A 13,493-nucleotide genomic window follows, 5' to 3' on the forward strand; every position below is an offset into this window, starting at 1 on the left:
GTAAAAAACGAGGACATTAAAAAAGAGCTTCAGAGAAGGCAACTTCATACAGGTATATTTGTGATATTTTTTACACTCACTCCCAGACACACAATGTTGCATTCCTCTTGCAGCTCTTAGGGTCGTCCTGGTGTCGCCATCACCCCAAAGTCCCTTGTGGTGCCCCCCCACCCTGTGTGGCCAGAGGTCTCAGAATGGGAGGCGGTTGGGTTTCTTCACCCTTCAAACTCTCCTCCCTGACTTGACAATTGAAGCTCCCATTCTCTCTCCCCGCTGGGCAGCCTTTCCATTATCCTTCGACACTGGCTGTGGGGGTCTGGGCTGTCTTCAGCTGCTCTCAAGAGGCAGGTGAGTGGCAGGTCCCTAAGCTGGGGCTGGGGTCATTGGGGCAGGTATGAGGCGGGCAGCATCTTCTGGGGTGGGGGTGGGCAGCTCACCAAATCCTGACCAGGGCCGATCAGGACACACGCATTCAATTAGATGCTTCCATCTGCCAACTCCTAAATGTTAGGTGTGATGTTAGTAGAGATTTTTAGCCTCAAGTCTCTGTTGTCTAAAGTCTCAAATCCTGCCATTAGTCTGAATGTCCCCAATATTTGTACAATGCCCTCTTCAGGGTGCAAGAGAGGTATATCAGCATGTTCTGAGTTGCACGAAGCCCTTGTTTCCCTCACGACTCCCAGGACATGCCTCCACCACACTCTTTTGCTCTCCCGCCTCTCGGAATCACTCCCTAACACATCTGGTCCCTTTAGCTGGTGACAGTAACACAGTTGGGAAGGCAAGAATATGCGGCAAGTGGTCTCCCGGGACAGCGTAGCCTCTTGTAAATCCATTTGATATTCATGCAGGCAACTTCTATCCTAATTAAATAATTTAGTCCTCAAAGGCATTTAATATGGACTTTTGCACAAGTTCAACAGTGCAGCACGGACTTATTTAATGGAAGTTTTAATTGTAGTTATATATTCATTCTGGGTTTATTTTTATTTTTTTTTTAAAAGAAGAACTGAGCCTACAAATGAGGGAGAGAGGGAAAAGAAGTCGTTGCCTGTTGGGAAATAGTTATGTATCTTGCAGCCATTTCTCACTAATGAAGAATCAAGGAGGCCCAACTCTTTCCACGATTCATTTTTCAAGAAAAGAGAAGGAAAATCACAGCCAAAGATGATCCCTAACTGCAGGATTAACTGGATGGGTATCCTGACAAGAGACCAGAGTTTTGTAATTTATCTTTTTTTTGAGACATTCCAATTTCTGCTCCAGCTCTGATCTCCGAACTCTTGTTGACTTGCAGGTCAACTGCGTGGATTCCTCTTGGAATCTTGTGAACATGGTCAACTCAAATAGATTTTTAAGACATAATCCGAGAAGAAAGTAGGAAGAGCTTACTGAACATTCTTTACCTTCCCCTCCCCTCTCCCCAGCCATCCATTTCCCACTCACGGAAGCACTCCTGCAAGCATGGCATGTGAAATGCATTATGCATGTTGTGCACACCCCTGTCACCTTGTGTACTACAGGACTGCCCAGGTTGGTTGGGAACAGTTCTGTGCTCACAGCTTCAGGCCTGGGAACAAAATCTTCTGCATCTGTTCACAAAGCAGATTTGAAGCCACCCGCTGGCCCTGCTACTCACTGTCCTGCTGCTGTCCTTTTATCTCCTTCCTTCATGCCGCTCTCTAGAGCTGCCCTCACTCCTCTTCTTTTTCATTTCTATCTGCATGCACGCACAAACACCCTAACAACCTCATCTACTTCAATACACAAATACAGCAGGATTCTTGCGACGCTGTTAGTGTATACATAGCAACCAATTTTGCTTTACATAGAGACGCTTGCATGAAATGTTTAACAAATCAAAAGTGTTGGTTGCAAGAAAGGCATCGGAGGGAAGGGGCAAAAGGAGCAAATACTACAGATGGCGACATCTGACAACACTACTGCCCCTGAATCAAACCTGTCCCGATGTGCAGGCCTGCACTGTGTGTACACACAGCGTTTGGCTGTTTAGTGCCTCTGGTCTGCTGCAATTTCTTCCATAAGACAACTGTTGGCACTTGTTCCCAATTTCCCCCCAAAAGATCCCATGCTGGAAATATGGATATCGGGATTTACAGCCCATGCAGCTTTCCTGCACAAGCTCCTTTGCACACATGAAAAACCACAGCAGAATGTGGAAGATGGACTGAGAGCCAGTGTGGTGTAGCGGTCAGACTATCGGACTAGGATCAGGGAAATGCAGGGTCAGAGCCCAACTCTGTTGTAGAAACCTAACTGGTCGCACACTCTCATCCTAGCCTACCTCACAAGGTGGTTGTTGTGAGGAGAAAGAGGAGAAGGGGAACAACGTTGCAAGACACTTGAGTCCTCATTGAGAAGAAAAGCAAGGTACAAATATCTAAACAAACAAGGGGAACTAAGGTACTTGTCTGCTATGTTTAATGCCACTCTACATTTCTACAGGACTTCAGACTCAGGGGTTAGTCAAATGAGCGAATCTGTGGGTAGTAAATCTGTGAAATCAGCTATCAAAGCTTGCTTCACAGCAACAATTCCACAACAAACCACAATTAAGAAACTGCCCCACGATGAAGAAATAGAAGGAATGAGAATTAAAGAATTTACCTATAAATATAGAGCATTTGCAGATGATAAAATGTTTATAAATGAAAATCCTACACAAGTAACACCTTTATTGTTAGCAAAAATACAAGATTTTGGAGAATTGGCAGGACTTTATGTCAATAAAGAAAAATCAAAACTTTTATGTAAAAATATGCAAGTAAATAAACAAAAGGAATTGCAGAAGCTAACGGGATGTGAAGTTACTTCTAAAGTAAAATATTTGGGTGTGGAAATAACAATGAAGAACATTGATTTGTTTAAAAATAATTATGAAAAGTTATGGCGTAAATGGATGAAGATATGATAAAGTGGAACAAGCTTAATTTGTCATTGCTTGGTAGAATAGCTGCAATTAAGATGAACATTTTGCCGAGAATGATGTATTTATTCCAAATTATTCCGATTGTGAAAGACAGTAAACAATTTAATAAATGGCAAAGAAAGATTTCAGAATTTATATGGGCTGGAAAGAAACCAAGGATTAAAATGAAAGTTTTAATAGACGCTAAATAAAGAGGAGGATTTCAATTACCAGATTTAAGATTATATCATGAAGCAGTTTGTTTAGTGTGGATAAAAGATTAGGTGACGCTATTGAATAAAAAAAAATTAACGTTGGAAGGTCATGGAAATAAATTTGGCTGGCACGCTTATATGTACTATGGGAAGAAAAAGATGGATGGTTTTTTCTCTCACCATTACATAAGAAATAATTTGCTAAATATTTGGCTGAAGTATAAGAAATATGGCAATGAGAGAAAGCCACTATGGATAGTGCCAGCAGAAGTAATAAAAATAACAGCTGAGTCCGGAGAGGGAAAATGGATGTCATACAATCAACTATTAAAAATACAAAGCGGTAAAATAGAGTTGAAAACTGCTGAGGAGCTGAATTATAAATATGATTGGTTTCAAATGCAACAAATAAAGAGTTTGGTGGAAAGTGATCTTAAAACTGAAGGAATAAGACGAGAACAAACAGAAATGGAAAAAGTTCTGCTTGGAGATACTGAAAAAGTAATTTCGAAAATCTATAAGTTACTTTGAAAATGGTCTACGGAAGATGAAGTAGTGAAAACTCAAATGATTAAGTGGCAATTAATGTAAATAAAGAAATACAGATGGATACATGGGAATATTTGTGGAAGAACTCTATGAAACTCTCAACATGTCAGAGTATCAAAGAAAATTGTTTTAAAATGATGTACAGATGGTATATGACTCCTAAAAAGTTGGCAAAGATGAACAACAAGATGCCAGACAGATGTTGGAAATGTAAAAAACATGAAGGTTCTTTCTACCATATGTGGTGGACTTGTGAAAGTGTGAAAAAGCATTGGCAGATGATTCAACAAGAGATTTCTAAGATCTTGGGATACGAATTTAACAAAGTTGCAGAGACTTTTCTGTTGGGATTACAAATGGAAAAATTTCCAAAAGAAGATAGAACTTTAATCTGGTACTTGGTCTCAGCTGCTAGGACATTGTATGCGCAGTTGTGGAAGCAAGAAAAAATACCAGAGAAATGGGATTGGATTGTAAAAGTTATGACATGGAGTGAAATGGACAAGTTAACAAGAACCTTGAGAGACTATGATTTAGAAGTATTTAAGATGGAGTGGAAAAAGTTCAGAAGATACATAGAAAAACAGTGGAAAATAAAAGGACATTGGACAATCTTTGATAATGATTAAGTACAAGAGGGAGGAAGATATTAATTTTGGTTCTTATTAATTAAGGGTACCTTTAATATTAATATTTTAAGTATAGAAAACTGGGGGGGTCAAGTAACTGGGGGAGGGGTGGGTAGAATGTAGTATATGGGATAGATAAGAAAAAAAGTAGTTATTAATGATGTAAGAAATTGAAATTTATTACCATATGTTACTAATAAAATTGTTTGAAACACGAAACTGCCCCATGTTGGTTCTACTCATGATAAGTAACAGGGCCAGATCGGGGGGGGGGGGGGGGGGCAGAGGAGGTGCTTGCCCTGGCACCGACTGAGGGGAGAGCGCCAAATTGGGTATGGAGTCCACTGTATTCTATGGGACCATTAGATAGAATGGCCCATAAGGGGGCATCATTTTTTTTAATTTTGCCCCCCCAAAAAAACAAAAACAAAAAACAAAAAACAAGCAGATCTGATCCTGGTAAGTATTTCAACGCACGTACAGTCATTGCTTCTCCATTATAAACATACAGGCTGTTAATGTGTCGAAAGGAGAAATATAAAATACCTCAGAAGATTTGCCATGTGTTATTACATTGCTAAGGAAATCAACATACTAAGAAGCTTTCTTTACATTCTCAAGCAGTAGGAAATGCCCTTAGGTGGAAACCATACAATGAACAACCTTGTAACGATTTCTTCAAGTGAAACCAGCAGCAGTGGTTTTAATGGGCAGGCATTTTAATGCAATTTCTAATTAGCTTGCACTGTACTCAATTCCACCTAAGATTATGCCACCCATTTACCTAGCTTTGCTGCTTGGAAAGGTTCAGAGGAGAAGGAAAAGGAAGATGGAGGAGCTATCTAGCTTTATATCCTTAGGAGTCTTAAAAAAAGTAGTTATTAATGATGTAATTAGTTATTACGATTGCTTTCCCTTCCTCTCCCCACAACAGGCACCTTGTGAGGTAAGTGCAGCTGAGAGAGTTCTGAGAAAACTGTGGCTGACCCAAGGCCATCCAGCTGGCTTTATGTGAAGGAGGAGTGGGAAACCAAGCCTGGTAGAGTCTGCCACTCTTAACCAATACACCAGGAACGTTATATACTTTGTAACAAATTCAGAGCAATGCATTTCCAAATGTTGATGCCTTTAAAAAAAAAAAGCCTTTGATTATTGACTGTGATAAAGAATGTTCAGTTTATTTCAAAACACAATCAGCTTGAAAGTGATAAAGAAAACAGAATTGCTTATCTAACTATTGTGTTCATTGATGTCTGTACACACATATGTTGGGACTGCATTTGCACAGGCCTGCCACAGAGCAGTTGTTTCTAGCTTAAAACTCCAAAGGGGACGCCTCATCCTAGCCAGAGCCGGTGCATGTGCAGGATTTCCCAGTAGGCTTCCCAAACCTCCCGCTCTGGCGGGAGACTTCTGGGTTCGCAGCCTCATCTCCCGCTCTTCAAAACTCTGGAAGCGAGGGTGGGGGGTGGAGGGGGGGGAGAACATACCTTTAGGTTTCATGTTGTAGAGCTCCTGAGCCGTTTGCAAAATGTCTGCCCCTTTAAGGCTGGGCAGGAAGCAGGAAGGGCTTCTGAGAACGGCCCCTCCCTTTCTTTTGCTTTCGTTTTCACAGGAAGTAGAGTTGTCCGGAGGAAGATCTGGTAAGTGTGTGTGTGTGAGAGGGAGGGGGCAGGGGATTCCCTAGTTTGGAGGCCCTCCCCCGATTAGAAAGCGTGGGGGGGGGAGGGAAATGTCTACTAGGCACTCTATTATTCCCTATGGAGAACGATTCCCATAGGGAATAATAGGAAATTGATCTGTGGGTATTGGGGGCTCTGGGGGGGCTATTTTTTGAGGTAGAGGCACCAAATTTTTAGTATAGCATCTAGTGCCTCTCCCCAAAATACCCCCAAGTTTCAAAACGATTGGACCAAAGGGTCCAATTCTATGAACCCCAAAATATGGTGCCCCTATCCTTAATTATTTCCTATGGAAGAAAGGCATTTTAAAAGGTGTGCTGTCTCTTTAAATGTGATGGCAAGAACTCCCTTGGAGTTCAATTATGCTTGTCACATCCTTGTTCTTGGCTCCACCCCCAAAGTCTCCTGGCTCCACCCCAAAGTCTCCTGGCTCCACCCCCAAAGTCCCCAGATTTTTCTTTAATTTGACTTGGCAACCCTATTTCCCAGCCAGGTGTCACATCTTCTGGCGGCAGGAATTCCCTTCCCTCAGTTCCTGCCCAGCTGCTGCAACCTCCCACATGACCTTTACCTTTGTAAATTTGATGCAACTTGATGACATCTATGAATGTATGTATGTAAGGGACAGTTCTGACAACCATTCATCAGCATGATGCCTCAAGAAAACTCACAAGCAAGCTAAAAGATCGTCTTGGTTTTGTGCTTCATCTGACCCATGCATATTGTCCTTTCCAGGTCCGTGACCCAGGCCTGAAATTTGAAATAAGGAGTGTGGGCTTTAATACTTTTTTAAAGCCTAAGTTTCCATTTCAGTGCGCTGGACATCAAACACCAGAACAGAATTTAAACTCATGCGGATTATTTGAGGGTCCATCTGATAAACACCCAATGATGTTCTATTCACACAGGGCCTCTAACTTCCTTAGTCCACAATCTTCTGTAAATTATTCCCTTGCTTGAGGATAGCTTTGAAATCCTTGAAAATCCCCTGGCAGCCTCTTCAGCATAAAAGTGAACTTTCGGGCTGGATTGTTTGGGGGCTCCCTACTGCTAACCTTTCGCCACGGCAAAAAAAATTGACTGAGTGTTCCTGCTGGTTGTTTTCTTATTCATAGGCAGGTTTTTGATCCATGTCAGAATTTTATCTCCATCTCTCAGATTATCTACTTTTCTTAAGAGCCTTTTGCAAAGTGTTTTACTGGAAAGCCTAACTAAAATATATCTAATCAGTACCATTATATATCGGCCCTACTCTGTGGGTTGGAGTGGAACTACATTTTGCTTATAAACAGCTAGGTTAGAACACAATTCCTGCTGATGTATGTCTGTATTAGCTAAGATCAGTCTTATCAGAAATGCAAGTGGGGAAGCACAATACTCATACCGTTTTCGCACACAGTTTACCTCGCAGTCACAATCCTGTTCCCTCCGCAGCGTCTGTCGGATTTCCCACCATCTGCGCCGGAGTTACAGGAAGTGCCGCAGCTTTTGTGTAGCAAACGTAAACTGGGTTTTAGCGGTTTACGTTTGCTACGCAAAAGCTGAGGCACTTCCTGTAACTTCGGTGCAGATGGTGGGAAATCCGACCAGACGCTGCGGAGGGAACAGGATTGTGACGGCGAGGTAGGCTGTGTGCGAAAACAGTCTCAGTGTGGCTATTCCTACTGCTAAAAATGCTATTTGCAGCCCAATTATGTGCATATTTATTGAAAAGTAAATCCCTCTTATTTCAATGATCCATCCAGACAATTATGCATGCTGTAGTTCTATTGCATTAGTCTTCAACCATCCTCCTTTCTGGGAACCTTTGCCCCATCAGCTTGAGTCTTTTGTTAGGGAAACATAGGTAAGTGCCTCACATAAATATAAAACAGTCTGCCAAGGAACACTTCTACATGGCTGAGGATTCTGGGAAGTGTTCCGGAGTGCACACTCAGTTCAAGCAGATCAGCGCCCAAAACATACCCTCAAGCTACTGAAAGCATATCTTAGAAACACCCAATAGAAACACTATTCTGTAAGAGAACTTTGGAAGAAATTATAATAGGGGACATACTCCTTGTCCACTGTTACTGATCTCAGGGAAGAAATCCACATTAGCTTTCACAGAAATGCAGTTTAAAATCATTGGTTCACCACAATGCTCTTGCTTTGAACAGTCCTCCTTTGAGTTCTATATCCCGTCCCCAGTGAATAAGATACTGAGGGCTCTATTATGTGGAAGTTGGGTGTGTGTGTTCTTTTTTCCCTCTAAAAATCAGACTTGTGGGGCCCCAGTTCCAAGAAGAACCATAGTATAAGTGTAAGGGGTTTTCAGCCTCCCAACTGCAAAATTTTCCTGAAAAGCAGGGGGTAGCAGGAACTCCTTTGCATATTAGGCCACATACCCCTGATGTAGCCAATCCTCCAATAGCTTACAGGGCTCTTAGTACAGGGCCTACTGTAAATTCCAGGAGGATTGGCTACATCAGGGGTGTGTGGCCTAATAAGCAAAGAAGTTCCTCGTACAAAAAAAAAAAAAAAATAGCCCTGCAGATAAGTAAAGGCTCTGAGGAGCCAATGGCAAATAGCAGATACCTGGGACCATTTCAGATCAGGAATATGTCACTGGGTAAGGGGAGAGATGTTTAAACTTCCTCTTCTTTTGCAGTCCTGGAAAATAAGGCCTCAGGATGCCTGATTCTGAGGGAGGAAAAAGTTGTTTCCACAAAGCCCTGAGTGGAAAATCTCTAGCTTGGAGCTTGGTTATTTCTCATTATTTGCTTAGTGAAACCCACGCTGGGGATATGCACTATGCATTTGCTCCAGTTGGAATAAGTTGAGGAGTCTGTAGATGCAAAGAATCATACTGGAAGCAGAGTGAAGAGAGGAAAAGCGGGCACAGAAGATGAACTAATCCACCAGAATTTCTCACCTGTGACCTCATCCAAACTCTCCGTTGTGAGATGGTCGTTCTGGTTCACCCATTCGCCGTTGCATTTGAAGAAGATCTGAGTGGCAGGGTTGGCTCTGCAGATCAGCTCCACAGGCTTGTTCTTCACTATGTAGGCATCCTGTGGCTCCAGCAAGAAATGGGGGAGAGACTCTGCTGGAGCGGATGGGAAGGAATCCGGTAGCACATCGCCATACTCAATCCCTGCAATGAAAGAAGGAGACAAAGAGTGTGAAAAGTTTGCTCTTCTGTTGCTTTTCCTGACAGTAGCAGCCCTTAGCTTTAAAAGAACAACATCAGTCTGCCAGCAACTGACTTTTGACTCCATGTTAATTGCAAGCTCCTTTGCAAAGGCGCCAAACAAATAATCTTTCTTTCTTTTCTGTTTTGCTGCTAGATACATTTTCACAGTCACCGAAGTCATCTGAGTCACGGACACAAAATCTTAAAGTGAAACACAACCCAGGAAGCACGTTACTTGGCACACCCATTCCTACAGCACCAGCTATGGGTTCAAGTGCTATTTGCATCCCAGTTCTATGCTTGCTTATTCAGAAGTAAATCTCACTGATTTCAGTGGAATGTACTTCTACAAGCTTTGGGTGACAGCAAAATGATCAAGAGACTGAACTACAAATCTGGAAGCGTCTGGAGCAGCGGTGGCCAAACTTTGGCTTGGGAGCCACACGTGGCTCTTTCACACCTATTGTGTGGCTCTTGAAGCCCCCGTTGCCCTGTCAGCTGGCTTGGAGAAGGCACTTAAATTTAAAGTTGCTTTCTTTCCACCTTTCCCCCATCTATTTCCTTCCTGTCTTGCAGCTCTCAAACATCCGACGTTCATGTCTTGCGGCTCTCAAACTTCTGACACTTACAGTGCAATCCTAAGGAGAGTTACTCCACTCTAAGCCTATTCATTTCAATGGGCTTAGAACAGAGTAACTCTCCTTAGGATTGCACTGTTATTCTACGTGGCTCTTATGTTAAGCAAGCTTGGCCACCCCCAGCCTGGCACATACAGTGCCCTTTGTCACAGACTCTATAGTGACCTTGGCCAACCCATTTTCAATCAGTTTCAGCCCCTTCATCTGCAATAATGGAACTGCAATACCTTACAGTGCTATTGTAACAATGACTAAACTATTGCTGGTGAAGGGTGTTGAATGCTCTAAAGCTAGGGTTGCCAGGTGCAATTCAAGAAATAACTGGGGACTCAAGAAATAACTTGGGGGTGGAGCCAGGAGACTTTGGGGGTGGAGCCAGGAGACTTTGGAGGGTGGAGTCAGGAGCAAGGGTGTGACAAGCAAAACTGAACTCCAAAGAGAGTTCTGGCCATCACATTTAAAGGAACCGCGCTCCTTTTAAATGCCTTCCCTCCATTTGGAAATAATGAAGGATAGGGCCACCTTCTTTTGGAGCTCATAGAACCGGACCCCCTGGCCCAATCTTTTTGAAGCTTGGGGGCTGTTTTGAGGAAAGGCACCAGATGCTATGCTGAAAATTTGCTGCCTCCACTTTAAACAAAAAACAGCCCCCCAGATACCCACAGACCAATTCTCCATTATATCCCATGGGAACTGGTCTCTATGGGGTATAATGGAGTGCCCAGAAGACTTTCCCTTTCTCTCTCCCCACTTTCTGATGACCTTAAAGAGGGGGAGGGCCGCCAAATCAGGAGATCCCCCACCCCCACCTGGGGGTTGGCAGTCCCATCTAAAGCGTTATGCAAAAGATAAACATGATGGTTATGCCCAAGTGAGCAGAGGATTGCAGCCTTAGTGTGCTCCAAGCACATGGATATCTTGGTTCTGTTCCAGTAGCTCAGCAATGGAGCCAGACTGGCAAGCCTGGGGGAGTCACAGGATATCTAGGTCTGAGCGCCTCCTTCCTGGCTTTGAGCCCTGCAGAGAAAAATGTGCTCGGGCTCTTGGGGACAAACAGCCCATGCCCTGCAGATATCTTCACAGCCTGATATGCACAGGGGGAGCATCAGGGGAGGGAACAGTACATCATTTGTTTTCTGTTGGGGAAGGGTCCAGGGAGCACTGTTCTGATGTGGCGGCCCTAAAGGGTAAAGGCAAAAAGCTTCTTAAGTGGAATATAGGGCAAAGCAAAGCAAAGTTTAAAGAAAGCATTTCACAGTCAGGGGAAATTCTGCACCAGGCAGCAGCAATTTTGAAGGGGATTACAACACAGACACCCTGCGCTCCAACTGCTCCCAGATTCTGCTTAACTAAATGGAGCAAGGCCATGATAAGGCAGACATTGTGAGCCATTAAACCCCACAGAGCTCCATTTGCTGGCAGAGCTAAGGGACTCATTGTGTTCCTCTGGCATTTCATCATTCAAGCTTGGTGTGCATAACATTCATTCTTCTTGGCACCCTTGAGGGTATTCCTGAACATGGCAGGGGAAAGAGGGAATGTGTGCACCAAAGTAAAACCTGGGGGCTGAAAAACCTGGTCCACAACCATCAGGCAGAGCATGTTTCTCAGCTGTCATCTGATGGGAGCTCCAAGAATAATGGAACGCTTGTGGTTTATGTTGAAGAAGTGTTGGCATGTATGAACTCGGTGGGTTATGCCGCTGAACTGGACTGCATCCCAGCCTAAGGTGGGCTGTATTAGTGTCACCACTGCTTCCATATTATTTTATATTTGCTTGCATTCACGTCCTTTTTATAAGGAAGGAGAGAGAGAGAGAGAGAGAGAAGGTGAAAGGAACAGAAGCAAAGAATAGCAGAAAAAAGCAAAAGGTGGACTTATAAAAAAAAACTGACATCACAACTTAAGAAGTTAAGCCTGAGAAGACTGAAGACTACTAATATATGATGCCTACAAGTCACACAGTGGGGCCAGAGGGATTAGACAAAAGCCAAACAGCCTGCAGGAAACAGAAGTGGGGTATCAGAAACTCTTCACTTTCAGTCCAGCATTCATTCTTTTCCTTGGCCTCTTTCTGCAGGGGCAACAGCAGAAGACTTGGCTGCGCTTTGGCATCTCCAACACCACAGGCGAAAGGAATGCATTGACTGCATCCTAAGAAAATGGCTGGGGGCAGGGGAAGCTTGAGATTGAGAAGGCAGCTGCAAATCACAAAGTCCTGCCGTTTGAGTTCACAGCTTCTTTTAGGATTGACTCTAGGAAACAGACTCCAGAAAGGGGGAAAGGGAAATAGTTCCAAGGAAACCTTCTGAACAGCAACCAACCTGTGAACTCTCTCTCTCTCTCTCTTACACACACACACACACACACACGGCCAGTCATTTAAAATCCATTTAGGGAAATTGACTTTCCATTTCTACTTTAACACAGCACTAGGGAAAGCAGTGGGACATTTGTCATAATCCATTAACTGCTCTTTTGGAAACAGTGAATTAAACTCCAGGCTAATTCCTCTCTCTCTCTTTCTCTCTCTCTCTGTTTTGGTCTCTCCATTTCTCTCATGCTGCCTGGTCTCCTCTCCTCTTTGTAGCTGCCAGCCGTCTCCTCCCTAATTTCATTTGCAGGTCTGTAATTTTCTCAGCACCCTACCAATTGCAAAGAGATGCGGAGTAATTAAGGCACTCAATGCCCTCCCAGAGAGCCCTTGCGAGCCCCCCATGGCTCCAACCCAAAGCAGTATGCTGAGTATCCAGGAGTGTCCCGGGGTGGAAGTGAGGGGGAAACAAAGTGGGGTGCGGACAAGATTATGTTTCTGTGATGAATGGGCCATTTTGGAGCTAAAATTGGAAATGCTCAAGTCCAAAAACCAATTATTAAGAATAAAATGTCCCATTGCGTTGGTCCCATAGCTCAGCAGAGTTGTGTGAGGTGATTACAAATTGCTGTCTTTGATGGCCTGTTGTTTGGGCTTTGAACAAAGCTGCTCGTTGAAAAGTAACCTTAGCAGGTGCCCAGAAAAAAAAAGACAATGTGCATTCAAGTTTGACAAAAGCTGGGATTATCAGAATTCCCTGAGCTGCTTCACAAGGACCATTTGGAGATGTGCAAGGCACAGTTAAGTTTTCATTTAAGGAAACTACAAAATCTCTTGTGAATGTTCTGACATATCACTAGCCCTGAATGAAAATAATTTTCTGAACTAGTTGTGCAGCTTTAACCTGAAGCATTCTAAGCCAAATAATAATGTATCTTTACATTGTTGACCCAGAAAGTGCACCAACAACACTCCTTTCCGCATACAGCTCCCGTTTGCTTCAGCATCTTTATGCTGTTGGGAAATTCAGATCCAAAGTTTAACAAATCATGAGTCTGCTGCTCAGAAAGAAACCTACGGAGTCAGTCTATCAAGTAAGCTAGCAAAATATGCCTGAACGAGACATACCAAGATGGGAAAGAAATGATGGTGGTAGGATGGAGTACAAAAGGACCATTGTCCAACCTTGGCCTCCTCTTCTGCTTTCTCTGGTAACTTCTGTACCCTCACCCTCTGGTGGCCTCTATTCCCCCTACCACACACCATGGGAGCAATCACACTGAGAAACAGGTGCGATATCATAAGAACATAAGAGAAGCCATGTTGGATCAGGACAATGGCCTATCCAGTCTCTCTGTGTCA

The 13,493-nt window shown here is 43.4% G+C and overlaps 1 protein-coding gene across 2 annotated transcripts in view; it reads right to left on the minus strand.

Annotated features, from left to right (window-relative positions):
- The window catches only part of UNC5B (unc-5 netrin receptor B), a 227,019-nt gene that overhangs the window by 49,936 nt on the left and 163,590 nt on the right, over window positions 1-13,493 (minus strand). For both annotated transcript variants that reach the window (XM_060241175.1, XM_060241174.1), the window contains exon 2: window positions 8,919-9,140. In XM_060241175.1, the coding sequence (XP_060097158.1) occupies window positions 8,919-9,140 (222 nt within the window). The remainder of the gene's footprint in view (window positions 1-8,918; window positions 9,141-13,493) is intronic.

This window comes from Heteronotia binoei, chromosome 6 (assembly GCF_032191835.1).
Source record: "Heteronotia binoei isolate CCM8104 ecotype False Entrance Well chromosome 6, APGP_CSIRO_Hbin_v1, whole genome shotgun sequence".
Taxonomy (NCBI): Eukaryota; Metazoa; Chordata; class Lepidosauria; order Squamata; family Gekkonidae; genus Heteronotia; species Heteronotia binoei.